This window comes from Euprymna scolopes, chromosome 2 (assembly GCF_053919585.1).
Source record: "Euprymna scolopes isolate OS-2025 chromosome 2, ASM5391958v1, whole genome shotgun sequence".
NCBI classification, from domain to species: Eukaryota; Metazoa; Mollusca; class Cephalopoda; order Sepiida; family Sepiolidae; genus Euprymna; species Euprymna scolopes.
Window position 1 is genome coordinate 13,356,016 of NC_136483.1, and position 13,642 is coordinate 13,369,657.

Sequence of the window (13,642 nt, forward strand, 5' to 3'; positions counted from 1 at the left end):
ACTTAGTCTACACCATGAGTTTAACCCAACCTCTACAAAAATCTGCTATGAACGTGTGAGGACATTTTTGGATTACATAAAATCCATTAATAATCCATTCAAACTGGCACCAGACTACACAACATCTCGACTAGAGCTGATATACCCCAAGACGTGGTTGATGGATTGCCAGAATGCCTGACAACTGGTGAGAAAAGTTATCAAGAGTTTATTAAAATGAAACTTCAGAATAAGGAGAAGCATCTACATGATACAATACCAAACATAAGATTTTTTTTTTTTGCAGCATGCTTATAATTCATCCATTTGGAAAAAATCAGTTCCTGACTACTGAAAGTAAAGATGGAATATGATTGAAGAAGCCAGATAAAGCATCCCTATCAAGAGAATTGTACAACCACCTTCCCCAGGACGAAAAAATGTAAAATGTGACGCTCAAATGACAACAGTTGATTTCATGGCACTAGTACGTAGACTGCCAATAAAAAAGATGGGCATTGAAACATTCGGTGAAGGAAATGATAAAAAGGAAGGAGAGAAAAGCGAAGCCAGCACTTTGAGCACGGTGGTCTCTAGGATGACCAAAAAGCAGGAAGAGCCAGCACCTAAAACAACTCTGATGGGAGCGGCGGCAAAGCGGAAGCTCCGGGTGAGTTCCTCCGAGTCGGAGGGAGAGGAAGATAGCGGTAAGCCAAAGCAAGCTGGAAAAAGGGAACGCAAAGACAGTGTAAAAGACCAAGATACTGAGCATCCAACACAGGTCCCCCACGAGGAAGCTCAGTCCACCCCTCCCCTATTTAATACTCCAGAGGAAAAGGAGCCCAGCGAAGCTCCAGTCACGACAATGGATACAACGGTAACCGAGACAAAGGTAACCGAGACAAAGAAAGACCAGAAGAAAAACCAACAAGAGGCGGCCCCCAGAGAGGAGAAAATTAGAAGGTTTCCTTTCTGGCCGGGGGTGTGTCTCTGCGAAGTAAGAATGGGGAAACGATCAGCGACCTCAATGGAAGGCAAAAGAAACACCTGAAAACCCTCGAAAGCCTCTCAAAGGTGGACGGGAAGGAGGTCGCTGATCCTCGAAATTTTTCCAAAATCATTCTTGCTACTACAGAGTCAACAAGAATAGATATTATTATTGATATTTATCAAAAATCATCAATCAAGAAAATGGAAAAGAGAGAAGTTCTGAACAAATTACTATCACCATTACTATCACAATTAGAAAGTACATGTCGATCTAGATCTGTTCTGAAGCTCAATGTTGAGCAAAGTGAGGTTCCAAAAGTATGTCTTCAAAATATGTTACAAAATATTGTATCAGATAAGGAAATTTTCTTTGGTGGAGTATATGGTGATGAATGTAAAAAATTGGACAAAGAAACAACGATCACAAAGTTCTCAAACAACCAAGAAGAGAATGAATCATGTTAATGGTGGTGTAAAACATGGTTTTCAATCGACCCTAGTTGACTCACCTGACACAGATGTTCTTGGAAACCTCATTGCCCATTTCAAGAAAACATGGGAACTACAAAAACTATGTAAAGCTTGGCAACAAGAAGAACAAGAAAACTGAACAGCAATTTGGTGTTGTGTCAGCAATTCACGCATTAAGTGGGTGTGAAAGTACCAGCAAGGTGGGTTCAAAGCTTCAATGGATCTCTCTCTATTGGAAGGGTTTGGTGCAAAGGAACTGCTGCCAAAGATAAATAATGCTGAAAAATTCCTTGTAACTATATTAAAGAAAACTGGCTATTCAATATTTGATGAGTATTGATGGGAGCAGTACCATAATTCTAGGAAAGAACTTGACTTTAACGAGCTTGTGTGGTGTTCCTCCAGACTACAAGAACACATAAAATGTGCATATCTACAGAGCAGATTGTGGTTAGAAGTCCCAAATCCTGTAATAATTAAACTAGATCTGCTCAAGTTTGAATATGAAACAACAGATTTCGGCATAACTCCTGTGATACTGCCTGTACCATGCAGACCAGATGAGCTACTGCCTTCATGCAAATGCCGAACGTCATTTAGGAGTACAAAGACATGCACTTGCAGAGCAAAGAACTTAAAATATATGGTGGATAATGTACATAAGTTATATAACAAAAATCAGGATACAGTACGATATGTGATGTACAATGCAGAAATTAGTTTATTGCAAATATCTTTAAAACCATTGGTTTTAGGACACCATAATGTATTACCGACTACCCATAATGTGGCAATTCCGGACATTTTGAATAGTCACATGACCACCTACATCCGACAATACAATGCTGGTGGGTGGTTATACTTCACTAAAAAGGGGCATGGCCATTTCACCGTAAGTGATGTGTTACTAAGCAAACATTGATGAGTGATCTTTAATTAGTTGATTTCAGAAGAGTTTAGACATAAAGGTGCATATATAATCAGCATGAGCTACTACTCTAGGAGATGAATTAGTTGAAAGATCTTTTTAGGAGACAATTTAATAAAAATGAAAAATTTGCTTCTTTTTATGTTGTATGTAACAATTATTCAAAGAATTATTCAAAGGAAAAATAAAAAAGAAAGGCTAACATAAAAAAGACAAAGAATAAAATAAAACTGAAAACAAAAAGTAACCAAAAAGATTTTATGCAAATAAATTTATTGAATTTTTACAGCATTTCCCAAATAAAAATAGTGTTGAATAAAGTAATACATCTATATATAAAAAAAAATCAGTTGGATTTGTGATGTTGGGCCTAAATAACCATGCATCTGACATTTGATATTTGATTCTGACTAGCAAATGAAGTGAATTACATACATGTTCTTGACATAAAATATTCCAGTTGATTTCATCAATTACATTTTCTTTTCTAATGTTTTTTCAGTAAACTACACGGTATGAAATTCATTGTTTATTTTCTTTGGATGATCAACAGGAATGATTATCCAATGAAAATCCTTACAAATGGAAAATTACAAATTCAATTCTAGAATTGCTGGGTATTATTCAGTTATTTTAATTGCGATAAACATAGATGTAATTTATATTATGATTAAATTGAGAATTAATTTAAATTCAAACACTAATTATTTACATGGGTATTTATTCATGCTTTATTTTGTTATCATCTCATTTGTGACTACTGGAAACTCAAAGTTATTTAAAAAAAAACATTAAACTCATTTGACTGTCATTTCTTTTGTGGTCACGCAAAAGTTGAAATATTATTGACCAAGCTAAGTCATACTAATTAAATTTAACTTTTATAATAAAAAAAATCAGTTTATTTACAAAAATAATAATATTAGTTTAAAAATTGATGGACCACTTTGTCTAAACTTAACTGCAGATATTTTAAAAGATGTCCACTTCATTTAATATTTATGAAATTTTATTTCTTAATTTCTTCTACAAAAAAGATGAATATTTATTCCCTTTTTACAAATGGACATCTATTTTATTTGGAAAATCATAAATGGCCAATAAAAAATTTCAGTGACAAAAAAACTAAACTTAGAACATCATTTATCAAAAAGAAAATGGTTATGACAGATACTTCTTTGACAATTTATAAAAACAAAAAAGCTTACACATGCTGAATAAAAATTTAATAAAACAAATTTCCGGAACATACAAAAGTTAAAATATATTACAGATTGCAGTTCAATTATGCTTGATAATTCAATTCTTATTCCAATACTATAACTCTCATATTAGCATATACATATTAATTCCAACTTAAAAAGCCTTTAAAATATTTATATTGTTTCAGAGAGAAAAAAGTAAATATTATGGATTAAAATAATCTGATATTGAATATTATTGTGGGGAACCACCCTCTGAGTGGACTCAACCACCGTCCATATATACTGGAACTCTTAACGATCCTAGGAAGGGGTCTAGTTCCAGAGTGACCTCCGCTTGCTCAGTGGAATGTAAACAATTTTTTCATTATGTAACCTTTAATTTATCTTTTCTTAATACATTATTAACTTACACCGTTGTTCTGTTTTAATTGTGGCTAATATCAAGCATATAACAGATATATTTGATGAATAAATTGAATGAATTAATTTCTGAAACTATATATATATATATATATATATATTTTTACATGGGGGATCACCACTGATCAAGGCGTGAAGCCACTTGGGGATAAGGGTTATTGTATGTACAATAATCAATGGGATAATATCGTAGTAATAGTTGGTATTGGAGATTTGATAAAGTGTCTTACTTAAGGGGGCGATTAATCAGGAATTTGTTTATGTTGGACTTGAAGATTATATATATATATATATATATATATATATATATATATATATATATATATATATATATATATATATATACGAGAAAAAAGAACTTAAAACTAAGTTGAAATTTACAATCAAATCTATTGTTTGATCGAATACTCCAAAAAACAATTTACAAAGTTCTTGTATTGCATATTGGGATGCATAAATAAACTACACCATATCATATTCTTATTTTACATTATATATCTTGAAGCTCCAATTTACACTGGACATTTATATTTATATTTCTGTTTTCTCATGGATTAACAAATGCATTTTCAACAGACCCATTTCGGATTTTTCCTGTTTTGGATTTTACCATCTTTCCTATTAATTTTTATCATATCCTTTTTCTCCCTTTTTTTCGTTTCTTGCTTTCTCAATCCCCTTGAATTCCTTCAAACTGTCTCAAGCAGTTAAATGACTTCACACCATCTGTTTTACTCTTTTCATCAAATTAAGTATTCATCTTACTTTTGTACTTCTTATTTATGGTTGTTGTTTAATTTCTTTTTATATTTATTTAATAATTAAAATTATCTCATAATTCATTTCGTTTATTTTATTTATTTCTTTATTTATTCTTTATAAAGTCTCTTAAACTTTAGTGTCTATCTATTTAATTAGTACCTTCTAAATCAGCGTTAGTTTCATATACTTCTTTGTCTAAATTTATCGGTTCAATCGTTTTAAAAATTTATTTCCTTATTTTTTTAATAACACTTTAATGAAATGTATTATTCAAATCCTTTTTTTAATATTTTTTAACCCCTGATCTTACTATTTATGTATTTAAGTCACATGATAAATCTCTAGTTTTCCCCCCTCTTATATCGTAAACAAAGCTTCCTTATTTTTATTTACCATACAAACTATTCTATCCAATTCAGACGATCTAAGGGGAACTAATCATGATTAACCATATTAATTCAATTTTAATTTTCTACCATATTTTCTTCCTTTTAGTTACTATAATTTTATATTAATCCTTTGTTGTTATATTTGTCTATATGTATATTTAATCCTCAATTTACTATTCTTAGATCATTTAAGTAATTTCTCAGTTAAATTATTACATACATAGTCATTTAGTTTATTTTAATTTGTTAGTAATTAATTTCTTCTTCTCATGCTATATCCATCATCAGTATTCAAATTTTTCATCAGTTATTTTCATAATTTCTACATATATATATATATATATATATATATATATATATATATATATCTACTTCCTATTTGTTTGTTTATATACTTTTCTGTCTTCTAATTTTTATTCGAATTATTCTAAACTTAATCGCTACCAAATCTCGTTTATATAATCAGTGAACCTTAAATTGTCCACTTTATATTATATTCAGTTTCCCTTTATAATAATATTTTAAATTTGTAAATATCTATTTTTCATACTCAATATTCCAGTTAGGTTTAGTATTCGGAAATTATCATTTTTTGTTAATGGTTCATTATTTCTAACATTTTCCTTAATAACTGATTTATTTTTTTCCTTGTAAATATGCATCCATACATGCATTCATATATTCACCTACTTGTACAACCATGCATATATATATATATATATATATATATATATATATATATATATATACATAGTGATAATTTTTTCCAATTTTTTTAAATGTCTGGGGTATTCGTTAATTTCCAATGTCCTTTCCTGAATTTATATATAATTTTATTTCCCGTTTTTTAGATTATTATTCATTAAGTACTTACTAGATTAACATTAATATTTTGTTTATATTTATCTTAAATTCTGCTACTTTATATTTAAATTTCACTGCTACACGTACCCCTCTCTGTTATATATTATTTATTAGTCAGGTTTTAGGCATGATAATAAAAATTTATTTCTGTGAAGACAGCTTCGTATCACTTCTAACTTTTTTATTTAAAATTTCTTCATTAGATGTTACTATGTGGTAGGATTCAAGTGTACATAGATTACATCTTTTAGATTTACTTTGTTTATATTTACTACTATTGACCAATTCAATTCATATTCAATTTTATTTTTACTTAGTTCTCTAACTCAACCCCCTAAAGCAGTTGTTTCTTTTCTTATTTTTTCCATTTATTACGAGTTTATCCTTATTTTTATTATTCTCACTATTACTATTGGATTCCATATCCTGTCCTATGTTAAATGATGCTGCATGGTTTCAGAACCTGTCCTTAAATTGACAATGATTGTCCCTAGGTATATCCTTTTACTATTACCCATCTTGACTTCACATTTGTAGACAATATTCAATATTAAGCAATTACCTTCCAGTGGATAGCCAGAGTTGCCTCTTTTGTTTATCGTTATTACTGTTAGTTTTATTATTTTTATATTTATCTTTATTTTTTTACCCTACTTTTTTCCTCATTGCCATGTTATATAATATTGTATTATTAATCTTATTATCCTTCTTATCATCCTTACTGTATTTAATCTTAAAGTTAAAGCTTCATTATAGTGATCTTTATTTTTATAAAATATATATTCGTTTTGTGATATGCTAGATATTTTTTTTATATATTGGGGATGATTGCATTTTTTCATACACTTAGGATGATTGGATTTATAGTCTATATAAAATAGTGTTTGGTTTGGTTTATGATACGGTTCATATGTATTATTATTAAGAAACTTACTATTTTATAATTACAGTATACTGATATTTCTAATTTAAGATCACTCATGAATAGTTTGATTTTCTTTCTAGTTTTTTCTGATAGTCTCTCACCTGTATTGACTAAAAATAACATGTCATCTCTATAAAGCCGCCCCTTTTATTTGAGTATTTTTTAATTAATTTCTTTTAATATGTACAGTACAACAAGGTCAGTTATCTCTGCAGAGTCCGGAGATCCCATTGTAATATCAAAATTGTTATTTCTACCCTTTCTTGTCCATAATATATTATCATATTTTATTAAGGTTTTCTCGTTAATTTTATAATATCTATCTCTAGTTTGGTTATATTTGTTTCTTTTTCTGCTAATTTTAGTGCTTTTTTCAAAGAGTTCAGGGGTTATAGACTGATAATATGAATCAATGTCAAACATGATGAACTTACTGCTTATGTTTTCTGGAACCAACCGATGACTTCAACAGAATAAACCCATAGGTTATGTTGAATTTTTTATTTTAAAGTAGGCAAAATTCTGTCCAAGATGTTTTACCAATATTTCCAATATCAGATATACAAGGTGCAATTAATTATGCTTGGTTTATCATTGAGGTCTGGTTTGTGGGTTTTCAGGTACAGTTGAAGCTTGTTCGCATGGTTATGAAACAATTGTAACACCAAAGAGATAGATCATATAATAAAACACATGTGATATATGGCCGTCTTGATTATTATGGAATTATATATAGTCATCCACATACAGTACTATTTCGCTGTATCACAGCTCATCAGTATGGCTAGACAGGCAACTATCTCAAGCCAGGATCAAAACCCAACCGCCCAATATATATATTTTAAAAGATTTTTAATGGCACAAAATTTTCTCTTCACTCGGGTCTCTAAACACAGTGTGTTTATTCTAGAACCCCGGGACTTTCGAAAAACGCAGGAACATGCTGTGCCAATCTGACTCCGACACGTTTAAAATGTATGACCCACATAGTCAGCATCGCACTGACATTTAAATTGATATACAACTAAACTTTTTTGTAGTGTGAGAAGTGTATCTTTCTTAAAATCTGGGAAAGCAGTTTTAGTGCCGAACACCACACGAGGCTGCACTGCATAGAAACAATGAGATACAACGGAAGTAATTTTACTGATAGAACCAATATAAGGGAGTTTCAGCTAAACTGGACACTTAGCCGGACTAAAGAAAGGGTTGGTATTAAATTTAGCAAGAGCTTGGCGAATATGCTTAGAGATCATACCCTCAGGGAAACCATTTTTTGCAAGAATATCAGATATCTTCTTCAATTCATTATCAAGTTTGCTAGTTGAGCAAATCATGAGGGTACGGTGGACCAAAGTTTTGATCAAACTGATTTTTCTCCTGGTAGCGGCAAAAAAATCCAACTCATATACAGGCCTGTAAATGTCGGTTTCCTGTATATAGTTGTACTACACCAACTCTCTGTCCTTTCTTCAAGGACGTCCAAAAAGTATAGAGAGTCATTTTGCTCTTCCTCCATAGTGAACTTGAGTGCAGAGTGGAGACTATTGAAATTCAGGAAAAATCATTTTGTCGCGAGATTTTAAAATGACAAAAGTGTCATCCACATAAAGCTAATAATGAGACCCGAGTGAAGAGTAAGGATTCCTGAAAGCCTAGGAAAATATTGACCCAGAGAACTGTTCATAGCCATATTCCAAACAGCAGCTCAATATTTTGGAGGCTGTAACTGTACTAATACGCAAACCATCGCTCTGTAGGCAAAAGGAGCTGTCGCATAAATTAAACCTGTTTAAAGAGCTCTGAATTACCCCCCTCCAAAAAAATGGCTATATTGCGTGATTATTTCTTGTTTCTGCACTTATTTGCAGGCAAGTAAATTTAATTTTTTTTTTTATTAAAAAATGTCCTAGGTTCTGAAATACGGACGATATATCACAGGTTATTTATTAATTTAATTCACCCCGTGTAGTTTTATCATTTTATTTTTTTTTTGTTTTACCCCTCCCTTCGTCTCCATTTTCAATTATGTGTAAATTGTTTTATTTTAATCGCTGCCGATGTAATCTCTTGACAAGTGTTGGACGAAAGGTACTTCGAGGTTCTTTTTTTATTATTTTTTTAGTAAAATAGTCTTTTGACTATTTTTCGTGTCTATTTATTTTTTCTAACCCATCGATCTTCCTCAAAATTCTAATAATCACTCCACTTATCTTTTTTAAAACTTTGATATATATATATATATATATATATATATATATATATATATATATTAATAAGCACATAACATAATTCGTTTGTTCATTTATTTTCATTTAAAAACTGATGTTAGTAAAAATGTATTAATAGTTCATGTAAATACCCTGTGTAATATTGGTTCACTCTCACTCAATACTTAATTCACCGCATGTAAAATATAGTTTTACTCCACATGATCCATTCAACACAAAACTAATTTACCATAGAAATTTTTATGCTAAAATGTCCTGTTTTCCTAATAACTCATCACATGAACTTGTACTTTAAAATGTCTCATTTTTTTTTCAAGTTAAAGAAATGTTTATTTAAAAATATCTCACTTTGCATAAACATGCTTATTTTGCATTTTTCTAATGATTTGTTCATGTTAAAATAACTCATATTCCAATAAGTTTACATTTAAATGTCTTGTTTTACCCAGTAAACTGACACAGAAATGTATTTCTAGTAGATATATTTGCTCTCTCTATGTACATATTTCAATAGCTTTCTGAATGAACATAAAGAAACAATAGTGATTTTTCCTTACTTTTTTTCATTGATTAGCATTCAGAAATTTTGTAATGGCCTTCTTTTTTTAATGGCTTCATATTACCAAACTTTTTAATGGTTTTATATTAATAAACCTTTTAATAGCTTCCCTCTTAAATGGTTTCATTTTCCCAGACTTTTTAATGATTTCTCCATAAAATTTTTACACAAAGCTGTTGCTTATGTGTACGAAAAGAAAACATTAGAAATCGATAATGCTGGGCAATCATGTTTTACATTCATTTACTCCCATGACAGTCATTTCTTACTGTGCAATCAAAATCTTTTTAATAGAATCGAACTCTATGTAAATAGATAATGATATATTTTTTTTTACATGGGAGTCACTACTTATCAAGGCCCGGAGGCCACTTGAGAATAAGGATTAATGAGTGTACAGTAGTCAATGGGACAATGTCGTAGTAATTGTTAGTAGTGGAAATTTGGTAAATTGGATTACTTAAAGGGACAGCTCATAAAGAACTTGTTTATGTTGGACTTGAAGATGACCATATTGTAGTCAGCTGGAAAGCAGGAAAACAGAAAAGAGTTCCACAGGTGTGCAGTTATAAGAAATATTAAAATAAGATAATAATTATTAATAGCCCCAGTATGCACGATTGAACTAAAGTCAAACACATATCTGATGATGGAAAATTTCCCGAAATATTATACAACATGGAACTTCCATCTGACCATGCTGACATAAGAACATATAAGAAAACTTTTCATAACTTAAGTTATATGTCTTGCTTCATTTTTTGTCTATTCATTACATCTTGCATTCTATTGTCTTCTATAAATTTCCTTTATATGGTTAATAATGTTTCAGGTCTTTTAAAATCTTTAAGAATATGATAAAATATCTTTGAAAAATATGACAGTTTTGGCGACACCTATGCATCAAATTCCGATTTTAACAGCATACCAGACATGACTAATGCACACTTGAAAGTAACATTCCCCTTGATTATTTATGTCCCTCTCACCACACAACTGTTTAGAAATAAACACACCAAATCAGCAGTTTATCAGATTTAAGTATGTCACAAATATGCACAAATAATCGATGACACAATACAAAAAAAGAAAAATCATCTGAAGACAGCAAACTGCGAAAACATAATAGAAATATAAAACATTATTTTTGATTAAATCTAATTTTGGGTCTAGGACGATAATAAATAAAAACAAGGTACATAAAACTTCCTTATTGTTCATTGGTTGGAGGTTCCTATTCATTTTTAAGTCTATACAAGCTCACTAGTGACCCGTTGGATCAGTATATTGATGAAAATATTTTGGAATTAATTTATGATTAGCGTGGGGAGGGGGGGATAAAAAAAGAAAGCCAAAACGAAACTGAAAGCAAAATTTTGCAAGCATAAAAAAAAAAAAGAAAAAAAATGCTGCGTTCTAGGCGCAAACTTGCATTACTTAAGTTAGTAAGCGAATGGGTTCTCGATGGGACCACGGGGACACAGATGTTATCATGTCGCAAATTTAGCTTTTGAAAAGGAAAAAACTTAAACGACAGTTCGCCTGGTTTCCAAACAGTGTCAAAACCAACATTGTTATCTGACCCCTCTACAAACAAAATGACATTTCTACACTAAATAATTGACGATTTTTTTCCCCAATTTTTCGATATTATGTGTCTGAGAGATCGCTCTTTCTAACAGTGCCACGTTTGTGCCTGTTTGATGCGAATCACAAAAGTTTTTAGCAGACATACGAACAAACAGACACACACACGCATGCACAGACGTTTGCCCTTTATATCATAGAAAACTGTTAGGAATTTTTAAATAGAGGAGAAAGAGAGAGCTAGAAAAGGACAGGGAGTGAGTGAAATATTTCAAATAGAGGAGAGAAAGGAGTAGGAGGAGAAAGAGAGGGAGGATGAGTGAAATGTTTGCAAATAGCTTTTCAAATTCCCTCTTTTCATTCTTTGTATCATTCGCCTCCTCCCACTCCTTTATCATTCACCCATTATTTATCTCATTCACTTTTCCTCCGACCATCTTAAACATTCAGATGTAGAGAGAAAAAATGTGCACGGTGACAAGCAAAATAACAACATCAGAGTTTTAGTTGTACCATACTATAAAACTTACTCGTGCTTGAAAGTATATCTACAAAGCCACCAATGGCTCAGGCATGGAGTATTATTGGGTTGGTGCATCTATCATTAGTCTCTCTCTCTCTCTCTTAGGCAAGGTCCAAAAAAGAGTCTCAAACCTAATAGATCCCAAATTATCAACCAACTTCCAATGTTGCATCTGTGCTTCTTTTACAAGTACTTTAATGGAATGTGCTCTCAAGAACCTGTAGCACTTGTGCCCCCTTCATGTAAATACCCCCGACTAACCTGACAAGTAGCAAAATCTCATCTCTTCACTAAAGAGATCCCTAGATGCTGCAAAATCTTCTACTCTAACAGTTTCTTCCCTTGAATTCCTTCCTGGTCTCCTGCATCACTGACTGTACTAAAATGCAGGAATTTAAATGTAATGCGATCAGACATTTCACGTCTTTACTCCATACATAGTGCCCCTATAAATATAGTCTCAATTAGTAACCCATTACGTCCAGGTGGCAATATGCCTTGTTTGGAGGAAAATAAAAGTTTTTAATAAAAAAAAAAAAAAATGAAAGTATTGCAGTTCAAAATTTGTCAACATTGTGATTTTCAGTCACTGAGTAATTACAAAAAAAAAAGATGGAGACATATCGTTGATTATTTGAGCCATCTATAATTATAAAAATCTGATTTTCATAAATTAACTTGTGTTTGTTGGCAGATTTTATAAAAAAACAATTGACAACTTCACCCAAAAATAAATCAATCTGATTCATTAACAAAAGAGCATATATAATTACTTAATCAAATCTTCCTTGAATTCCATTGTCTAAAAAAATATCACATAGTTCTATCAACTTTTGTATTAAAAAAAATTCCTATTCAGTGAAAGTAATTTCAGTATATGCAATATATATATATATATATATATATATAGAGAGAGAGAGAGAGAGAGAGAGAGACAGACAGACAGACAAAGAGAGAGAGAGAGAGAGAGAGATTGTTAAAATGTTAGTAAGCTCCAAAAGTTGGCAGCATGGTAATTTTTAAATTGATTTTTCCAAAAGGTGACATAAAAGCACCTGTGCACACCCCGGTTGGATTACAAGACATTATTCGGGCACTGCTCTTGGAGTGGAAGTTGCAAGTTGCCGCCTTTGTTCTATGAGTTTCTTTATCTGTCAGATAAAAAAAAAATCACAAGAGAAGAAACATTAAAAGAAATTATTCATTTCCAAAAAAGAGAAAGAGAAAAAAAAATGTTTTTAATATCCTATTATAAATTGTTAACCAAATAAATTAATAATAATTAAATGATTATTGCTTTTCCAAATATTTTGAGCTGATTTCTACATTCATTTTCAAGACTTGTTCGTGTTGATTATGAAATTAGTTTTGATTATTTCACAAATCCTATCATAAAATGTTGCATCACTAATAAAACTTCATTCACGTTAAAATAGTTTGGTAAAACATATATGTACAATTTACAGCTATCTATAAACTAGAGAGTTCGTAAAGATAATAATAGACTGGAATTCTCAAATCAAGACAAATAATTGCCTTTTCTAAAAACTATTCTTATTTCCCTAAAGTTACCAAACATTCAAGAGATTAATTTGTTCTATTACAGGAATGTAATACAACACGTAACAACACATCTAACACAACATGGGGTAATGATATAACATATAAATCTTTATTCAGCTAAGGATATTTTAACACAAACATAAAGACGACTGATATGTATCTATAGACTTAAGATAATCTTAAGTTGGCGAATTCAAAAAGGAAGGTAATTTAGGATATTTTTTTTACTACAAGGTGATTGGCCTC

General features: G+C 30.9%; 1 protein-coding gene across 3 annotated transcripts in view; it reads right to left on the minus strand.

Moving 5' to 3' along the window:
* The window catches only part of LOC145288655 (leucine-rich melanocyte differentiation-associated protein-like), a 212,776-nt gene that overhangs the window by 15,351 nt on the left and 183,783 nt on the right, over window positions 1–13,642 (minus strand). Inside the window, exon 5 of one of the 3 annotated variants that reach the window (XM_080136350.1) lies at window positions 12,889–12,984. The exons of the other annotated variants lie outside the window; for them this stretch is intronic. Coding sequence (XP_079992476.1) covers window positions 12,919–12,984 — 66 coding nt within the window. The 3' untranslated portion in view covers window positions 12,889–12,918. The remainder of the gene's footprint in view (window positions 1–12,888; window positions 12,985–13,642) is intronic. 3 annotated transcript variants of the gene reach the window in all.